The 20,399-nt window shown below is 40.9% G+C and overlaps 1 protein-coding gene across 2 annotated transcripts in view; it reads left to right on the top strand.

The window, feature by feature from the left end:
* The window catches only part of LOC110154053 (dynein axonemal heavy chain 9), a 567,616-nt gene that overhangs the window by 109,110 nt on the left and 438,107 nt on the right, over nt 1-20,399 (top strand). For both annotated transcript variants that reach the window (XM_020917987.2, XM_055150409.1), the window contains exons 35-37: nt 7-164; nt 4,811-4,949; nt 10,889-11,176. In XM_020917987.2, coding sequence (XP_020773646.2) covers nt 7-164; nt 4,811-4,949; nt 10,889-11,176 — 585 coding nt within the window. The remainder of the gene's footprint in view (nt 1-6; nt 165-4,810; nt 4,950-10,888; nt 11,177-20,399) is intronic.

The raw sequence follows: 20,399 nt of genomic DNA, 5'->3' as shown, positions 1-20,399 counted from the left end.
GTGCAGGTGAAGAGTATCCAGGATGCGATTCGAGATAAGAAGGCGCGCTTTAACTTCATGGGGGAGGAGGTGAGCCTGTGTCCCTCTGTGGGCATCTTCATCACCATGAACCCTGGGTACGCCGGGAGGACGGAGCTGCCAGAGAACCTCAAAGCTCTTTTCAGGTGAGGAAGAGGGGAGGGGGGTGTTTGTTCATTCTCCTGCTGCTCACAAAATATAAAACAAAAATAGAGATGGTTATTGATGCTTTACAGTGACAACATGCTGGGGGTGTTGTACATGTATCTCAATGGAGGCTTGTTCTGTAGTTACTTAGTTATTTAGTTTGAAAAAACACAAAATGGATTTAAACAGCACATTTTCAGGAGCCTGTCATTAAAGACTTCACGATCAATTTAGGAGTTTGATTTTTAACAAAAAAGTAAGAGTGACTACTGTATTATTCAGACTATAAGGTGCACTTAAAGGGCCCATCTCATGTAAAATAACTCTTTTCACATTGTATCTTCTGCACATAAACAAGCACTATTTGAGTTTTGGAACATCCATTACACAATAGTTCTGAAATCTTACTGATTTCTTGGAGACAGTCACAGACCAGTAACTATGAAAGGTCGACTATTGCTCCTCCCCCCGCCCGTGCTGAGAAAGCACAGGCTCCGCCCTCCAAACATGACGTAGGCGACGAGTGAGCCGCCCTTCCTCCACCCATCTCAGGGAGGGAGGGGGAGACAGACGTGCACCCTGATAGTGGTAGGAATAAACTTTTATTCATCATGGAGATACAGCGCGTTCAGCCACATGTGTTGGACCCGGAATCGAACGAGGACTTTGAGGAGCACAAAGCTCAAGCATCAACTGAACATTAGTGATTGGTAAAGTCTTAATAAACACTAGTAGATAAACGTGTTATATCAGTGTAGAACAATGAGCTTATGCTGTCGCTTTTATTTAGGTGTTCATGTGGGAATTGTCAGACAATGTCAGTTGGAGGCGGGGCGGAGGTGGTGGAGTGGGTGTGAAGCACTTTCTGCTACGTCACATTATAGGTGTAGCTGCTGCGTCATCGTTGTAGCAGCTTTAGTTCTTTGTCACGTGGGAGGGTGGCAGAAATACACTGCAATTTGTAAAAAAAAAACCACAGAATCAATCTAAAAAACACTTCAGCGACAAATACAAGGCCCACACATCACTCTTAGAAGGTAGAAAGCTCTGAAAAGTTGATTTCACATGAGATGGGCCATTTAAAATCCTTTAATTTTCTAAAAAATCGACAGTGCGCCTTATAATCCGGTGCACCTTATGTATTCATTCTGGTTGTGTTTACAGTCCTCGAACCGATTTTATGTGGTACACGGTGCTCAGAAATCTGTCAAAATGTTTTAGCATGAGTTTGGTAAACTCATATGAAATAGAGGTCTTGCGGGATAGAATTTTCGGTCCCACTCCCACCCTCACTCGCATTTTTCCCATCCACGCTCGCAAAGAATTGTAATTTTCATTCCCATCTGTGATATTTTGTCCCGCTCCCGCCCACAAATCCCGCAAGATGGCAATGTTCTCTTTCTTAAGCTCTAGCAAACACGGAGAAGCGGAAAGGAATTGTTTACAATGTGCGCCACATTAGACCATGTCCGCAAGTTTAGTCTGCTTAAAATGTTTTTATAAATGCCAAATAAAATAAAATATCCAGCACAGATTATGTATGATAGGCAAACATGAATCAATTGTATATTTTACTTTATACTCATATTGAGTTTGCGGGATTACAGTTTATCATCCCACCCGCCTGTTCCCACGTTGTGCAGTCCCGCAATGAGCTTTCAAAATGTTTCCTGTGCTGCACTGTTTTGTGTCGAGTCCCACTACTGGAGTCAGGAGCTTCGCAGAGTAATACACATTCACCAAGACAAGGAGGCCACGCCGGGCGAGTCACAATGGATCATGGACGCCTGGGCCAAAGTGTCGTCTGTTTGTTTTATTTAATGCACTTTGTAATCCAGTGCACCTTATATATGAAAAAAGACGAGAGAATTCGACATTACTGATACTGCGCTTTATAATCCAGTGTGTCTTATAGTCAGAAAAATACGGTAATTGAAAAAAGGGGCTCACCTTTTCTTTATGGTCAGATTGTGTTAAAATAAAACTCAGATTAAAGGGATAGTTTGGGATTTTTGACATAAATCTGTATGTCACCCCCGTGAGCAGTGTCGTGCATCCACACTGACTTACCCCCAACAGCGTCCAGTGAGCCGAGATACTGGACGTTTTCGGTGCTGATGAAAGTAGTCCAGCAAGTTGGCTGGGGACAGTATAATAAATCGTTTTTCTTCTCAAAACAATCTGTGTTCAAAAGAGTGATACATTTGCATCACAAAACCATCGTCGAATAAGTCAGACCTCATAATCTCATTTTCTTTCCGTTCGTATCACTGCACGCTGCTGCCAGGTGACAGCCGCACACGGATCGATCACTTTGTTCAGTTGTTTGTCAGTGTTTACATGCGCAGACCGCCATGACGTGAGAGAGCTAATATGAGAGCTAGAGACATAAGTATATAAGCTTGTATAAGATACATAAGAATATATCTAAAAAATGGTGCGAACTCTTGATTATCCAGGCTGTAACAACAAAAATCTGGCTGAATCTCCACACACATTTCACCATTTTCCTGTCACGGACTTTGCTCTGAGGAAACTTTGGCTTCTTGCCTTAGGCTTCAACGTGGAAACCAAACCAGGTAAGAACGAAGAAGTGCCGCTACGTTTACAAGAGGACAGGCTCAAGAATCAGCTGTAACTCAGTGTGCAGTAAATCACTCAGTGTCATATCACCAGTGAAGCTTCTACAAAACCTAACTTTATAAGTCGACTGTTATTACTATTGTAAATGTCTTGTACACTGTTGGCAGCAGCTACGTGGACGTGTGGATGATTCCATGTTTCTATTAGTCGTCCGTGCTTCATTCACAGTGTACGTAGGCTCTGTGTTCACTGTATACGAGTTTATAAATGACGTGATGGTGATTGTCGCTCACTCGGTCTCTCACAGCTCCAGCTTCAACTTGCACCACTTCTCTGTCTCTCTTCTCTCTTTCTCTGCTCGTTCTAACTCCATCTGGCGAATTTCGGCATCAGTATATTTGGGTTCATAAAGATTTCCCCTTGGTTTTGTGGTAAAGGCAAAGTCTTTATCGTCGGTGTCGTAATCAGACATGTTGTCGCTAACATTCCGAGCAGTAAACAAAGTGAACCAGGCACAGCTGTCACCTGGCGGCAGCGCGCAGTGATACGAACAGAAAGAAAATAGTGCCAAGTGATTATGAGGTCTGACTTTTTATTCGACGATGGTTTTGTGATGCACATGTATCACTCTTTTGAACACAGATTGTTTTGAGAAGAAAAACACTTTATTATACAGTCCACAGCCAACTTGCCGGACTACTTTTGTTAGCACCGAAAATGGCCAGTATCTCGGTTCACCGGACGCTGTCGGGGGTAAGTCAGTGTGGATGCACGACACTGCTCACGGGGATGACATACATTTATGTCAAAAATCCCAAACTATCCCTTTAAAGTCTAAGAGAACTTCAGTCAGAGAAGTGCCTCCAGTTAGTATCACACCCTCAGAGAATATTGGTGACATCAGCTGCAAAGTATCAATAGTGGAGTTTTTTTTACTTCTCTGGATGGTGCATATTCATTTGTCCCCAGGCCTGTCACGATAAGTTTCTGAAGTGTGATATGTTGCTGAAGTAAATATCGACAAAAGAGCAAACAAACCATAAAGCACAATTATCCCCCAAAAAGCTATTCTAAATCTTTAATATTGTTCAGATAAGATGAGCTACAATAAATAAATAGCAAAATGCAACACTAAAGTTATTATTTTGTATTTATAATGAGTCATAGAAGTTCATAATTCACCCTTCTGCCTCTCTAATCCTCACGATGCAGGAAAAAAACAAAACTAAATATTTCCCACTAGAGCAAAGAAAAAGTACAAACCATAAAGTGTGTTTTTAAACTTCACACACCTTCACTAGAATTATTTGGATGATTTCAGACCTGGAGTTTCTGATTTCTACTGAACTAAAGGTAAAAGGAACTGTTCACTTGAAATGTACTGCTTCATGACATCACAATGTGGAACAGAGCATTTTGATCTTTGGGGACATAGACAGACAAATGATAAAGGATTACTCAGACATGTGTGAATGAAACAAAACACAACTGTGGGTATGTGTGATACAATATTCTAACATGGCTAAAAGCTCACAAGAGTCATTTTACTGTAATATATGAGCTTTAAAGTTTGAAATACTAAAGCTTCAGTTATTTGATTATAGGCAGTATCAGGTTAGTTGCCTCACAAATCTGGACTGATATGTCTGGATTTTTTATTCAGAGGGATATCAGTCTGGTCCCCACCTGTCCACCATGACTCAAGTCCAGCCAAATGTAATCATACAATCAGATTTATTTATTTCAGTGATGCATGTGCAACCAAGAGCTCTGTGGTTATGTATTATTTATGAACAAAATGATCCTCTCACCTCCTTGAACGGTCTTATTGTGTCCACCTGTCAGTCATGCCCATCTGAACATGGGGAGTTTCAGCAGTGACCAGACTCATACCTTTGTGACGTATTGCTGAAGTGTGTATTCTTAATCCCATGTATTAGAATAGTTATTAGACTTGTGCTGTGCTTTTTCCTCCAATTTTCTATTTAATACATGCTTCATAATCCATTCATGAAGTGGGATATTGTGGCGTTAGATTTGGTAAAGCTGGTCTTCCTCACAGACCCTGTGCCATGGTGGTGCCAGACTTCGAGCTCATCTGTGAGATCATGCTGGTGGCAGAGGGTTTCCTGAGTGCCCGAGTGCTTGCCCGAAAATTCATCACCCTGTACACCCTGTGTAAAGAACTACTGTCCAAACAGGTACACACACACACACACACGCACACACAAACCCTGTGTAAGTAAGTAAGTAAGTCTTTATTTATATAGCACTTTTCACAGACATTTTTTGTCCCCAAAGACGCTTTACAGAGCATTATTCAGCATTATTCATTCACTCTATACCTGGTGATGGTAAACTACTATTGTAGCCACAGCTGCCCTGGGGCACACTGACAGAAGCGCGGTTGCCATGCCACTCGGCGCCATCAGTCCCTCCGACCACCACCATCACTCACACACACACACACACACACACACCACTTTCATACTGTAATGTGGGTGAAGTGTCTTGCCTAGGGACACACAATGATTGAATTGATTGTATTTAACTGACCTTGACTATCAACTGTTCTGGAGACCTGGAGCAGGTTTGGGTAGAATGTAAAGAACTACTGTCCAAACAGGTACACACACACACACACACACACACACACAAAGACACACACACACAAACACACATAAACCCTGTGTGAAGAACTACTGTCCAAAGGTACACACACAAAGGCACACACAAACAGGTACACACAAAGGTACAGTAATTATAATTAAGGATTACTCAGACGAGTAAATGAAACAAAACACAACTCCAGGTGCCAATAGGAGGTGCCAATAATCTGACATGGCTAACATCTCACTATGTCTGTGAAAAGCTCTTTATAAATAAAAAAAATTACTAGAGTCAATTTTGTGTAATACAGGACCTTTACTCCACCCATCGAATAAAACTTGTACTTGTTAATGAGAGCCTTCTTCCTCTGAACATTCTACTCAATCCATTTGAAGTCTTTTCCTCTTGTACGTGTCATTACAGGATTTTAATTATTGAAAGCTGTCATCATTTCAGCGCTGACTGAAATGACCGCCGCGCTCTGAGGTGTGGGGGATTTTACGAGCTCTTAGTTGTGGATAAATTTCCCATGACCACAGGCCCATTTACGTGTCATAACACTGCTCTCACTCTTTATGGCTGTTTTATGGCTCTTCCTCACCAACTCTCCACTTACTCTTCTTCCAGCTCTTCAACACATGAATCTCATTGAAGATCTTTATTAGAGAGAGAAATGACATGCATAAATTACCTCGGAGGTGCATTCACAGGGCTGTAACTGCGCTCACACAGTTTGCAAATGTGTTTTAATTCTGTGTCCCTTTGCAACATGAGCCAAATTACTACAAGTGTTTTTTTCAGAGCACCTAAAATAAAACAATTAGTAGCTCGCCCATCTAGCAGGCAAAGCTGTGTGATGTGTGAGCTCGTCCTTTCCCAGTACACACACTGCTTTGTGTCTTAATATACTCACAGAATTACCTGTGTGTGATGCAGTACACTCATTCTACTGCAGGGTACAAGCCGTGTGTCGTTCATTCATTTGTCTTTCAAAATAAAACCAAAAATAAGAAAATAAAATAAAATAAAAACAATTCTTCATTATTTGTCTCTAAAACAAAACAAAAAAAAACAAAAAACAAAACATGGATAGCGATTTTTTCAGTTTTCGATTTTGTGTTTAAATGAAAAATGGAAAAAAAAGGATAACAGCCGTTTCCTGTTTACGTTACTTAAAACTGTGATGCCAGATTTTTGCGCCACATACGGACTAAACCAGATCTAAACCAGGACTAAACCAGGACTAAACCAGATCTAAACCAGGACTAAACCAGGACTAAACCAGGTCTAAACCAGGACTAAATCAGATCTAAACCAGGACTAAATCAGATCTAAACCAGGACTAAACCAGGACTAAACCAGGTCCAAACCAGGACTAAATCAGATCTAAACCAGGACTAAACCAGGTCTAAACCAGGACTAAAACAGGGCTAAACCAGATCTAAACCAGGACTAAACCAGGACTAAACCAGGTCTAAACCAGGACTAAACCAGATCTAAACCAGGACTAAACCAGGACTAAATCAGATCTAAACCAGGACTAAACCAGGTCTAAACCAGGACTAAAACAGGGCTAAACCAGGACTAAACCAGGACTAAACCAGGACTAAACTAGGACTAAAACAGGACTAAACCAGGACTAAAACAGGACTAAACTAGGACTAAAACAGGACTTAAACAGGACTAAACCAGGACTAAACCAGGACTAAACTAGGACTAAAACAGGATTAAAACAGGACTAAAACAGGACTAAACTAGGACTAAACTAGGACTAAAACAGGACTAAACCAGGACTAAACTAGGACTAAACCAGGACTAAAACAGGACTAAACCAGGACTAAAACAGAACTAAACCAGGACTAAAACAGGACTAAAACAGGACTAAACTAGGACTAAACTAGGACTAAACCAGGACTAAAACAGGACTAAACCAGGACTAAATCAGGACTCTGGTCCTGGTCTCAGTTCTGATCACCCGACGCACGTCTGGGCCGTCTCAACACTCAGTCCTGGTGGTTCAGTCCTGTTTTAATCTTGGTTCAGTCCTGGTTCAGTCCTGGTTCAGTCCTGTTTTAGTCCTGGTGTAGTTCTGGTTCAGTCCTGGTTGAGTCCTTGTCTAGTCTGTATGCGGTGCAAAAGTCCGACATCACACTGTTATCCTTTTTTTCCATTATTCATTTAAACACAAAATCATTATCTTTTTTTTTTTTTTTTTTTTTTTTTAATTTTGGTTCTGGAGACAAATAATGCCTTCATAATAATTAAAATTTCAATAACTGAAATATCGTGATATCGTATTGTCAAATATCACAATAATATCGTGGACCATCACAATATACTGTATTACAAGTGTCTTTGCTTAAATTCATTGTTTTGGTGCAGTCATAGCTAAAAAAAACCCTGAGTGAACTACATATTCCATGATCCTTTGCTCATTGCAGTGCAGACTATTTGAAAAATAATACAAATAATAATCAGAATCATCATTTTAAAGAATGTTTAAAACTTAATTTAAACATACTTAAGAACAAATGTCTTTTCAAGGCATTTTAAAAGGAAAATTTTGTTAGCATCTACAAAATACCGCAAAAAATATTGTACCGTGAGATGTATATCGTGAAAATTCCTTTTCGAGAGATTTGAATATTGTTACATCCCTAATAATTAGGCATTAATGAAGTGACTTATTCAATCCTCTACAGCTCAAATCTGATTTTATTAATACAAAAACAACAAGATCTGCCACTCTGACAAAGAAAAAGTACACATGATAACAACTGAGCTTCAGAATATTGTTTCATATCAAACCATAAGTCGATACAGTGATTATAATGACAGGCGTAGTCACAGTAGAAATATTTTAAAAGTACTTCAAACTTGTGCAGTGCAGAGAACTGTGTAGAACTGCTGATAATTTTAATCCTTTACCTTTGTTAATAAATCTAACCATATCAGAGGTTTGAAAACGCGCCTAAAGAAATTACTGAGACTATTTTAAGTAACGGACCCTAGGAAGACTAGTGGCCATGGTAACAACTAATGAGCGTCTGTACTGGGGCTGGGTTTCAGAAGACACCACAACATACACATGTAGGACAATATTGTGTAATACAGACGGGGGCAGGTAAAATGTATATTGCTAAAATTCAGTTTTGTTGTAATACAGTGAGCTCTTGAGTCTAGTCACTAATAGAAATGATCAAATCCAAATTTTGTGACTTTATCTTTTGGATATTTCATGGCAAAGTACAATGTTATTAATAGACAAATCTCCTTGCCACATCTGGAAGTATGACATCATCACAATCTGAAAACCACCAATACACAAAGGAGCAGGAAGTACAGGCCGAATGTGAATCAGCACATGTGGGCCCTTAATATTTATGTTATAATTTAATATTGTATTATATAAGGATGTAACAATAACCAAAATATTCAAGTTCAAGTTAAATTCCTTTATTGTCATTGTCATATAAAATAACAAAGAAATTACGTTAGAGTGTCATACAGACAGCATAGTATTTTAAAAGTGCATAACAATGTACAGCACCCTCATATGACAACCACCATGTAAACATTACATCCACTATGTGAATATTAGAATAATTAGAATACAAAACTACTAATATCAGTGCAGCAGCAAAGGGACATATCAACAAATCACACCAAAAACAGCCAAAAGAACTGGGACTTCAGTTCAGTTATATTTAAATAAATATTGTGATATTGCATCATCAAAAGTCTCACAATAATATCGTGGTCTGTCACAATATATCAAATCACAAGTTCCTTTGCTTAAATTCAGGTTTATAGTAGCAGCAGCAGCTTATGAACATTGAAAACTACATTTCCCATGATTCATTTCAGTGCAAACAACATGAAGAAATATGATTTTGACTTGAATTCTTGGGATTATGATGGAAATAATTCACACCAAAATCTTGTCAGGGTATTTTAAAAGCAAAAATTGACCTATCTATAATTCTATCTGCCTCTTCATAATATCGCAGTAAATATCGTACCGTGAGATGCATATTGTGATAATATTGTACCGAGAGTCTATCGTTACATCTCTAGTATTATATCATATTATATTTTAAGTTACCCCTGACTTTATGTGTTCTAGTGCTTAGCAGGTGAATAAAAAGGATTTTTCAGGTGCAGGTTCTTAGATATTCCTGTGTCAGTGTTTTGATAAATGATCTTGTGTGGGAGGTAGAAGTAACTTCATTTCCCCGCCTCTTCTGTAGTATTAATCAATAAGAAAGAATGTGATGGACACTTTGGGCGATGTGAACTATTTTAGGCATGTTTGACTTAAGCAATATTCCACTTCAGCTTTTGGAGGAAAAATGCAGGTCTGTCACAATAACATTTTGAAGTGTGATGTAAAATATAGACGATAAACTGAAACAAATTTATCTCAGTCACTGATGCCAAAACCAAAGAGCAGATTTAAATCACAAAGCCTGTTCTATATTTACAGCTGTAATAAATAAACAGCAGAAAGATTTAGTTTGTTTATGTAATGAGTCACATAAGTTATTAATTGAATCTTTTTTGGATCAAATCTGATTATACCACCAAAAAATAAACACACATTTCTTAGTAGTGCAAAGAAAATGTAAACGTGATAAATACTGACACTAGGGATGGGCGTGATTAATCAATTAATCGATAATTGATCATTAAGAATTTCATCGATTACGTTAATTTTAATCGACAAACCGAATGTAGGTTGCTGTGTGTAGCGTGACCAAACAGGTCTGTACATGTGTCTCTGCACTTAGAAGGAGCGAGACACAAACATTCGGTCAATCTGCAGCGTACCGAAGCACAAATGTGTATTTAACGATGACTTGTACAAGAAATTCCACACTTTCAGTTGTGTTCGGGACAAGTGTGAGTCCATGTGCACAGTGAACAAAGCAGGAACATATGTTTCGGTGTCCAGTGGGAAAAAGCTTTACCTGGTGAGAGTCGCGCAATATCGATGACGAGTCCCCACCTCCCTCCCCCCGTACGATGGTTTTGACAAACGCAAATCTGGTCACACTAACCTGTATTCACCTGAATCATGTCTTTTAATCCAACAGAAATTGACCGCATCAGCAACACAAGAGCTGTAGTTTTATCTTCGCTTAGTTTATGCAAATTAGCGATGGGGTTTTAAGTTTCGTTTCTGTGAGAGTTGTGCAAAACTGAATTAAACACATTATAATCTAAAACGGATTGATGTGGCTCTAGAGTCGTTACGGTTTATATGTCGTAAAGTTTAATTTATTTATGCAGATTAGTAGTGCAGATAGTAATAATAATGATGATCATTTTAATATAAAAACATTAATGATTAATCGATAATCGATCGTTAATTCTTCCGACGATCGATTAAGAAAATTTCATCGAATGCCCATCCCTAATTGACACCAAAACTATTGTATTCCAGCTTTCATATACTGAACAGTAAGTAGATGTAGTAGTTCTGGTGGCAGGAATAGTCAACTGTACTCTTTGTTCTTATTGGAAACAGGACCACTATGACTGGGGTCTCAGAGCGATCAAGTCCGTCCTGGTGGTGGCTGGTTCTCTGAAGAGAGGAGACCCACAGCGGGCAGAGGACCAGGTGCTCATGAGAGCCCTCCGAGACTTCAACATCCCCAAGATCGTGACGGATGACATGCCCGTGTTCATGGGCCTCATCGGAGACCTGTTCCCAGCTCTGGACGTGCCCCGCAAGAGGGACATGGACTTTGAGAAACACGTGAGACAGTCCATTCTGGATCTGAAGCTACAGGCTGAAGACAACTTTGTCCTCAAGGTAAGGCAGTGTTTCCTTCTGTTACCCATTGTCCCTTTTGCTGCAGTCCCCTGTGAAGGACAAGGACTCCGGATTGGTAGAAGATGTTCTCTCTTGCACACAGTATTTCTGCTGTCCTTCCAGCCCAGCCTGTTGTTCAGTGGACTCCTGGGTAGATGTAGCTGTCTACAACTGGGCTCCTCTTCCTCCTGAAGTGAATTGTTTTTCACTAAAACAAATTATTTCATTTCAAAACATATGCTGTATTTCCAAGCTCTTAAATTCAACAGTCAACAAGTAAAATTCACAGTGAAACAAAGAAAAAAAAAAGATCCAAAATGCCAAGCGTACACTGTGCGATATTTTCGGTCATGTCACTCAGCCCCAGCTTAAACTGTATGACCAAATCGCAGGGTTTAAAGTTCACAGCTCACGAATCATGTTCTCACACTGAACCAACCAATGCTCGGATGCGACCTGCTTGCGCACATTATACGTTCACATAATGACTGGAGTTGTTGTTCCAGAAGTAGAAAACCACGAAGAAATAACAAAACAAAACACAGAATTAGAAAACCAAAGATGTGTGGAGACACAATGCTGATACAGGCAAAAAACAGATGCTCCCAAAAAGAAGAGGCTACGAATCTAGTCAAAGAAATGGCTGGGCAGGCGTGGGCAGACGTGGGCAGGCGTGGGCAGACGTGGGCAGACGTGGGCAGTCGTGGGCAGTACAGGTTGTCAGTTCTTCAGATGGAACTGGTGGAAAGTAGCATTAAGTTTTTTACCAAACTTCTGTTCTGTGTTGCTCGATTAGCTCCTGTGTCCAAAACAGTCACCGGCGCCACCGTCCTCCACAACCTCATATCCTGCTTCCACTTCTGTATCCGCACATGCTCAGTCTGACAGATTCTGGAAAATCGGCTCGTGGAACGACTTCAACAAAGTGAAACCCTCACGAGAGGCGACTGGATTTCAAACAAGTTTGATTTTCTTGCAACCTACGAATGCCGATCGGGAGCTGGTCGTGAGGTATAAATCAGTTTTCTTTACCCCATGTTTACGACACACGATGAAGCCAGAACTCTGTCCGATCCCCAAAACAGTCGCATGAGTGAAAAATCGTCGTAAAAAGGGTCAAAAATCGCATAGTGTACGCCCGACTTTATTGGACTATCTCTTTTGTGTGTGGGTAACACTGAAGGAGTTGAGGAGATGAAGTTTCGATTGGGTAATTCTGAATTTAGATCATTGAATTTGAGGGAAGAGAAAAACACATAAAACTGTAAAATGCTGCAACTGGCTTTCCGAATAAAAATGATTCAGACATGTTTTTATGGGTTAACATTTTCAAAGTGATGAATTCAACAGCATTTAAATGGAAAAATCTAATGAAACAATCTCGTAGTCTGAGTCCCAGTGTTATCTCCCGGAGTTCAGATGGGCGTGATTGATGGGCAGATTAACCAAGCAGAGAAATGCAGTCTGCTCGTATGAAAAGAAACACTTCACAAACTGACGAGTGTTGGGTGAGACGAGTTTGATTTTGTTCGAAATGAGAGGTGACTAATGAGCTCGTCTCTTTCCCATGTGTCACTGAAATAAACAAACCTGATTGGACAGCCCTGAGTCTGGCCTGAGAAACACCAGAGGAGTGAATCCAGACAGAACCAGTCTGAACCAGGCTAAGACATTTTACCCACTAGGGGTGATTTATCATTGACATCAAGGGAAATTAAACTTACATATTTATATTGTTGTCCCAAGTATTGTCATTTCACTCTTTTAAAAGTCTACTCAAGTGTGTCTAGTGCAGGGGTGCTCAATACGTTGATCGCGATCTACCAGTCGATCGCCAAGGTCGTGTGGGTAGATCGCCGTGTCTCGTCTCTCACTCGCGTTTGGACTCGGTCTTGTCTCTCAACAAGTGTGATCATATTTCATTACGGCTGCTGCTGTTGGCAATAAACTTGTAGCGGGGTGCAGGAGCGTGTGGGGCGTCTCTCTGAGGTCTGTGCGCTCATTTGAAACCTGCGGAGACTCTAAGGCACATCACAAACACACACGCTCCCTATGCACGGCTCGTCTGCAACAGCGTGTGCCCTCGTGTACCAGCGTGCATCACAGGGCAGATTAAACTTCCTAAACATCCTACCTGTCCATCTTCCTCACGTCAGCACGCCGCCCCTCGCCTTTTCATGCTCTCGCTCCTTCCTGCGTACAGCGAACACAAGCCTCTCCCACAGTGCGGCTGATTAGAAGAGCAAGACCAAACGTGAAGCAAAAATCAGTCTAAATTTGTGTTACAGTATTGGCACAAAGCAGGTCTACAGCATAGAGCGGATCTACAGAACAGACCTACTGCACATTTGGCTGAAGTTTGACGAACAAAAGTGCACAAATGCATCTGTGTTTGTCACGATGTGTGTTTGGTTTGGTAAATGTGCAGAGGCTGGTAAATATCACTGCAAAACCAGAAAAGAATGAAACTCCAGTTTGGAACTTTAAAAAACAGGTTTAAAAATCTTCCTTCACTTTTTTCACAGTTTTGTGTAAAGTGCCAGAGGAAGTTCTCTTAAAGAAGGGGTTCTCAAACTGTGGGTGAGGGTCCAAAAAAGGGGCACAGAGTGTTTCAGTGCAGTTTGCTTGGCTTTGTATTAGGTAGATCATTTTGACTTGGTCATTTTGTAAGTAGCTCACATGCTGAAAAAGTGTGAACACCCCTGGTTTAGTGTCATGACTAAACAGTGACAGTAGCTCAGTTGGTCCTCTGGTTGGCTGCTGTGTTTCCATCTCACACAGATGATTGCTGTCATTGTGTCCATGGGCAACACACTTAACCCACCTCGCCCCCAGTGTCCGTGTACACTGGTGTGTGAGTGTGTGTGCGTGTGTGTGAATGTGTGAGTGGTTTGTTGTTGTAAAGAGCTTTGAGCCTTGAAGGTGGAAAAGCACTGCATAAAAATGTGACTATTTACCATAAATATGTTGACCATAAGTTTACTGATGTTGGTGCTGTGTTCAATGCCACAGGCCCCTTCTCCTCTCTCCTCTCTCCTCTCTCCTCTCTCCTCTCACACACGGAGGTATAATAAGATCTTATTATAGATCCATGTTTGTGCAGCTCTGTGTGACTGCTGTGAGGAAGCTGGCCATTCTTCAGCTTCAGCAGGATGTGTATGTGAGACACTCTCAGCCAATCAGAGCAGAGTGAGTGTGTATGGGAGAGACTGATTGGCTGCTCTCATCTAAACTTTTGACTGACAGCAGAAGCAGCTCCAGTGCTGATTGGCTGTCTGACAGAAGTGCTTGTTTTGTGTTTTGTATTTTACACAGTTTCTCTTGTTTGACTCCTGCTCCTGTTAACACAAACTCCACACATCAGCTCTTTTCGTCAAACTGAAACAGTGTAATTTCATGTTTGTGATGTATGTTTAGATGAATGAAAGGGGCATGAACGAGGTGTGGTCTGATCAGTTTGCTCATTTGCCCATAGTAACACGTTGTACATTTGTGATGGTTGCCTGACTCTGACAGACAGACAGGTCTGCAGCTTCTCTCACTCTCTCTCTCTTAATCTTGGCTTCAGGTTTTGTCCCACGAGACCTGGTTAAGTTCTGATTTAGTACCAGTTTATGCCATGTTTAGTGCAAAGTACTCATTAGGTCTGGTTCAATAGTTTTTCATGATTAATTCTGACAACTAATTAAAGTAAAAGAAAGAAAATATATCATGGGCTTTCTTCTTTGAAAGAGCACCAGCTGCGCTGTTCCCCACATCGCCTTTTTGAAACGAAAACAGCAGAATACAAAACAGTGTTACAAGAACATAATTATTTATTTAGCCCAACTCAGGATCTCTTCGTGTGTATCTGAACAAGCCTGTCATTTTCAATGGGAAAAATTCAGAAAAGAGTTAACTTCCAAAAGTCGGATTCCAACTCCAAACTCATTTCAGTCCTCTTTGCTGTCAATAACACAAACCCAATTTCCCACATCCCCCGTACACTTCCCCTTCTCATGTGCAGCTGTTTATCAGATTTATGTTGTGATTACAGGAATCTCACAGTCTCTGAAGAGCGCGTGTGGGCTGCGCAGCCAAACACTATCACAAGTTGTCTGCAGAGTCCCCAAATGGGCTTTCTTCTCCAACAATTTCTACTGATATTACAGCTGTAGTGCTTTCATTTAGATTTATCGGACTTCTCTACAAAAGCTATTTACTTCACATCATAATGCTCCAGGAGGAAGAGGGCATTAGTGTCAGAGGCGTCCACCGGATCGGGATGAATTGGGCAAATATAGCAGTGAGGCGGTCCTTAGCGCGGGGAAGGTGTTGACCCGATTCTGCTCATCTTATTAGCCGGGGCCCCACACACATGCACACACTGTACGGGGCCCCGTGTCGGAGACGAATGAGCGCTCGGACCAGGGGAAATAAGTGCGATCTGCCTTAGGTCAAATACACACAGCGAGCACATAATAACAGTGTACGAGGCAGACCAGAGCTGCTGCACGCCACTTTAGAGCACAAGAGCACACGCTGCAGGTGAAACGCCGTGTTTCACACCAAATCATGACATTCTATGGAACAATCATGTTTAATACACATGGGGGAAGCTCAAATGATCATTACATTGTAGTCTGTTGTTGTAATCCAGTGAGTTCCTGGGTCTAGTCACTAATAGAAGTGATCAAGTTCAACAGTCGTGAATTTACTTTTTATATATTTGTCATGAAAGTACAATGTAATCACGCTGGGGGTGTTCTACATGTATGTGTATTGGTGGAATGTGTAGAAGTTACTGTTGTTACCATTAAAAGTTACAACTATTGGGAAAACTGGATCCTGTCCTCCATCTGAGAGTAAGACATCATTACATTCTAGAATCTGAAAACTACCAATAGGAAAAAAGTTGAAAGTTCTACTGTAGTTTAATCACGTAAATGAAGGAAAAAGAGACATATTTTATTGATCCTGAGGGAAAGTCAAGTTTTGCTGCAGCGACATTTCCAATGCATGTCTCAGTGGCCTTTGTGTCTCAGTTAAAGGTTTCAGGTCAGTTGAACAGGAAGGTGGAAAGGCCAAAAGTGTCTCTCCTCTGTGTCTTGCAGCCTCCAGGGGGCGCCAGGTGAACACAACAAGAAAGGCCTCGCTTTTACTCCGCTTCGGTGGCTGATGAAATGATCCATTCCCACAAAGTGTTTCCTCTGGAAGGTCAAAAATGTTGTTAAGTAGCAGAGTGTAAAATCTGATGTGTTTAGGTGCTAATTTAAGGGCTGATCCTTATGTTCCTACAGGGGGAAATACATTTTGAGTAATCAGCCTTTGAAGTTACAATGTCAAATAGAATTCTACAGATGCAGGTTGATGGAAATAAATATTAAACCATGTTTTGGTGCAGAGTGGACAAGCTACATGAAGGCTAGTATGCAAAAGACCAAACTGAACAAAAAACTGCAAAAAAAAACAAAACAACTTACTCTGGGGTACATGAAGGACTTGGCAGTTTTGCGTTGGGACACACCTGGGTTGGGTTAAACATTGTGGACTCTTGTGTTGGTTGTAACCTTAGGGACTTCTGATGCTCTGTTTGTTTTGCTGTATCGTTATTCACAAACACGGTTTTCTGTATTTTTCTTTAACAAATGACAATTTATGCTCCTCTTTACTGTTGATGGGGATCAGATGAGTCAAAAATTGTGATAATCCTGTTTTAGTTCTGGTTTAGACCTGATTTTGTCCTGGTTTAGTCTTAGGCTGCGTTCAGACTGCAGCCTGAAGTGACCCAAATCAGATTTTTTGGCCTCTGTGTGACCTGTATCTGATCTTTTAATGACAGTCTGAACCACACAGATCTGATTTTTTCAAGTGCGACCCAGGACACTTGGATATGTGCTCCTGAAACCGATACATATCCGATCTTTTGACATGTGACTTCAGTGTGAACGGCCAAAGCGCATTCATCTGACCTGCACGTTATCAACAAGACACAAACATCACTATTCTGCTCTGAAGTAGGTGAAAACTGTTAATGAACTCTGTGTCACTGAAGTGAAGCACATCACCACTCACCATTCTTGGTTCCGTCTCCACATCCACACGTTCCTTTCAACAGACGTCGCTGCCGCTGTCCCACAAAACACCACGGCCAAAAACCTCATCCTTCTCCTTCTCAATCTCCTCCTTAAAACAAGTAAGTTGTTCATGTTCTGGCTTTGGTACGAGAGAAACTTTAAAATCTCCAGGTGCTCAGTGCTGCGTCCATGTTTGGACAACTTCTGTAAACACACACCACGCTCGCTGCGGTTGACGTCGTCGTGTCTCATGTGCACATGTCGGGCCATTTAATGTTCACACTGGAGTCACATACAACTCACATTTAATTGGAAATGTGAATGACCTCGCAAAAACATCGGATTTCACAAAAAAATCGGAATTGAGCGTTAAGCCCTGCAGTCTGAGCGTAGCCTAAGTGTAGTCCTGGTTTAGATTAAACTGGTCAAATATCAGAACACCTGGGGCATTTCTTGTATAAAACTGGGACAAATCAGTGGTTTTGTATAAATCTGCTGGGACAGGGGACGCAGTCTCGGGTAAACAGGGATGTCTGGTCACCGTACGCTCGTGTGATGTGTTGGCTGCGAGTCAGAGTTGCTCAGTCTTTGTTGTGATGACATTCTCGGTGCTCCCGTTGGGCGCTGCAGTTTTCTCATGTGGAAGTCAGTGCACTTGTTTCTTTTATTAAATTGTTTTCGATCAATATTGAGATTTAAAACGTGTAAATGATAACATAATGATCTGCAGATGTTATTTATCATAGCTCTGATGTTATAATCTAATAAACGAATAATGTTCTTTGACACTGACACAGAGAGGATAAACAGAAGAGAATGGATGGACAGATGGAGAGGAGGGAGAGAGTGTGTCTGCTCAATAACAAGCGCCCCCTCCGAGCCTGAACTTTTACTGTCTTGGTTTGTGCAGCCAGTGTTTTTGATTGGAGACAGCGCAGTGGGGGAGAGCATACCTCCAGCGTTAGCCTGTGCAGCTTTAGTGTGCGCACATGAAAGCAGTAATCAGACCAGCCCAGTGTGCGGGAGTGGCCGTCGATGCCATTGATTGAGCCGGCTGTGTGTTTGAGTGCACGGCGAGGAAAGCTCTCTCCAACTCTGCGCCCACTGTCTGCTCCAGTCAGGATACAGTCTGGGCACTGGATTTACAGATCAGGACAATGATGGCCGCCTCACCATTGAGAACCTCCCAATAATCGGCTGCTGCAGTCTGCCAGTTTTTCTCACTACAGCTCGCAACAGCAGCTTTAACAGAAATGAGATTTAGGAAGGATGAAGTAACACAAAGGTGGTGTCCCAGTGGTGGTGATACTGTGCTGTATTTACCAGAGGAAGGACTTGTGTGTCGTGACTTGGACTCGAGTCAGACTTGAGGCACTGTTTTTAGGACTTGAGACTTGACTTGGACTAAGACTTGGGACTTGACATGGCCTTGAAGGTCAGTGACTTCAGACTTAACGCAGACTTGAGTCCTGTGACTTGAGAAGACTTGATGCATCGCCTAAAAAATAAAAAAAAATAAAAATGTGGTGCTGTATTTTACAAGAACAAAGTTGAACATGTCGCTCCTACTTCTGTTTGGTACTTTGGATGGAACTGAAGTACTGTCAGATGTATCATCAAATGTGAAGTATTGTGAAGTACTGTGATGTGGTTTCCTCAAATGTACTACAGTAATATAGAGTACAATACAGTAAAACACAGGGAACTACATAGAACTACATGACAAGATAACTATTATTTATCATGTTTAAATCTGAATTCTTCCTGTTCTGACTGTAATGATTCACACTAAGATCTTGTCAAGACATTTAAAAAGGGAAAAAAAAAAAAGCATTTCTACAACTATATAAATATTTATATATAAATATACAATGACTTTTTAAGCACAAGTTCATTTAAAAGTCATATAAATGAAATGACTTGAAACTCAAAGCAGACGACTTGGACTTGACTTGGTCTTATGGGCCAGTAACTCGAGACTTGACTTGGACTTGTCTGTATTTGACTTGGGACTTGACTCAGACTTGAGGTCAAAGACTTGAGACTTACTTGAGACTTGCAAAACAACGACTTGGTCTCACCTCTGGTATTTTTATAACAAAACTGAAGGCTGTTACATCAAAACCCAACATCCTGCTTAGTTTCACTGTGTAACTTTTCTGAAAACAGTAAATATATACATATTTAGTGGATGGGCTCGCCTTTCCACAGACCTAACCTATACACTGGCGTAGTTATCTGCTCCTAATTCTTAGTTATGTGATGCTATCGGCTTCAGGAAAAACACTGTTCCACCACAAAAGACACATTGCACCTTTACTGCACCTGACAATAACGCAGTATTGAATTTAAACTGAGCAATGGTTCACCGATTTTAGATTAGTTTATTTGTCATTTTTATGTTATACAGAAACTCAATTGTTTCACAGTCACCACATTTCAGTGCGACAAAAGATGTAGTAAATGTAATATAGAGTCAGAGTCTTTGATTTAACTGCCTTTCTGCTATTGGCATCAAAGTGTTGAGAAGTCGAGTCGTACTGGAGCACCAACTTTGGCCGTGGACCCATGTCCATAGAGGAATAACCACTGTCCAATTCTGTTTCAAATATGGTTCTTTAGGTGTTTGGTCTCACTTTAAAGAGAAGTATGCATATATCATGAGACTAAATTGGGTAATAGAGAATCATTATTGCTGCTGTATCATTATATCACCAAGATAATTATGTCTGTCTCTGTAACTGCTGCAGTGAGCCTCGTCATTTTGGTCTTAAAATGTTCTCACTAACCCGCTGTACAGAGAGGGTATTATACAAAATTTTGTTTTTGTACTTTCTACCATGTTCTAAGATCGCTTCCTCATGAGGAACATGCCGGAAGAGGTTTTAGATGTCATCCATGTATGTTTCAATTCTCTCGGTGTCCTGTCGATTTGAGCTATCCGTACATGTACCTCCAAACGCTGGTCAGGTTTAAATGCCATCAATTTAAGCTTCCAGGGCAAAGGTGGAGTAACAAATCACATTTTAAAGGTGTATTGTTTTATTGTCTAAGGTTTATTGTTTATTGTTGTTTTGACCAGTTAAACACTGACATGTGCTTAGATTTGCAGCAGAATAACTACGTTACATGATTGAATAGTCTGGATTTAATATTTGATTTTATCA

The sequence above is a fragment of the Boleophthalmus pectinirostris genome, unplaced genomic scaffold, assembly GCF_026225935.1.
Source record: "Boleophthalmus pectinirostris isolate CB_2022bp ecotype Guang Dong unplaced genomic scaffold, ASM2622593v1 HiC_scaffold_14, whole genome shotgun sequence".
In the NCBI taxonomy this organism is placed as follows: domain Eukaryota; kingdom Metazoa; phylum Chordata; class Actinopteri; order Gobiiformes; family Gobiidae; genus Boleophthalmus; species Boleophthalmus pectinirostris.
This window is presented reverse-complemented; position numbering and strand designations above follow the sequence as displayed.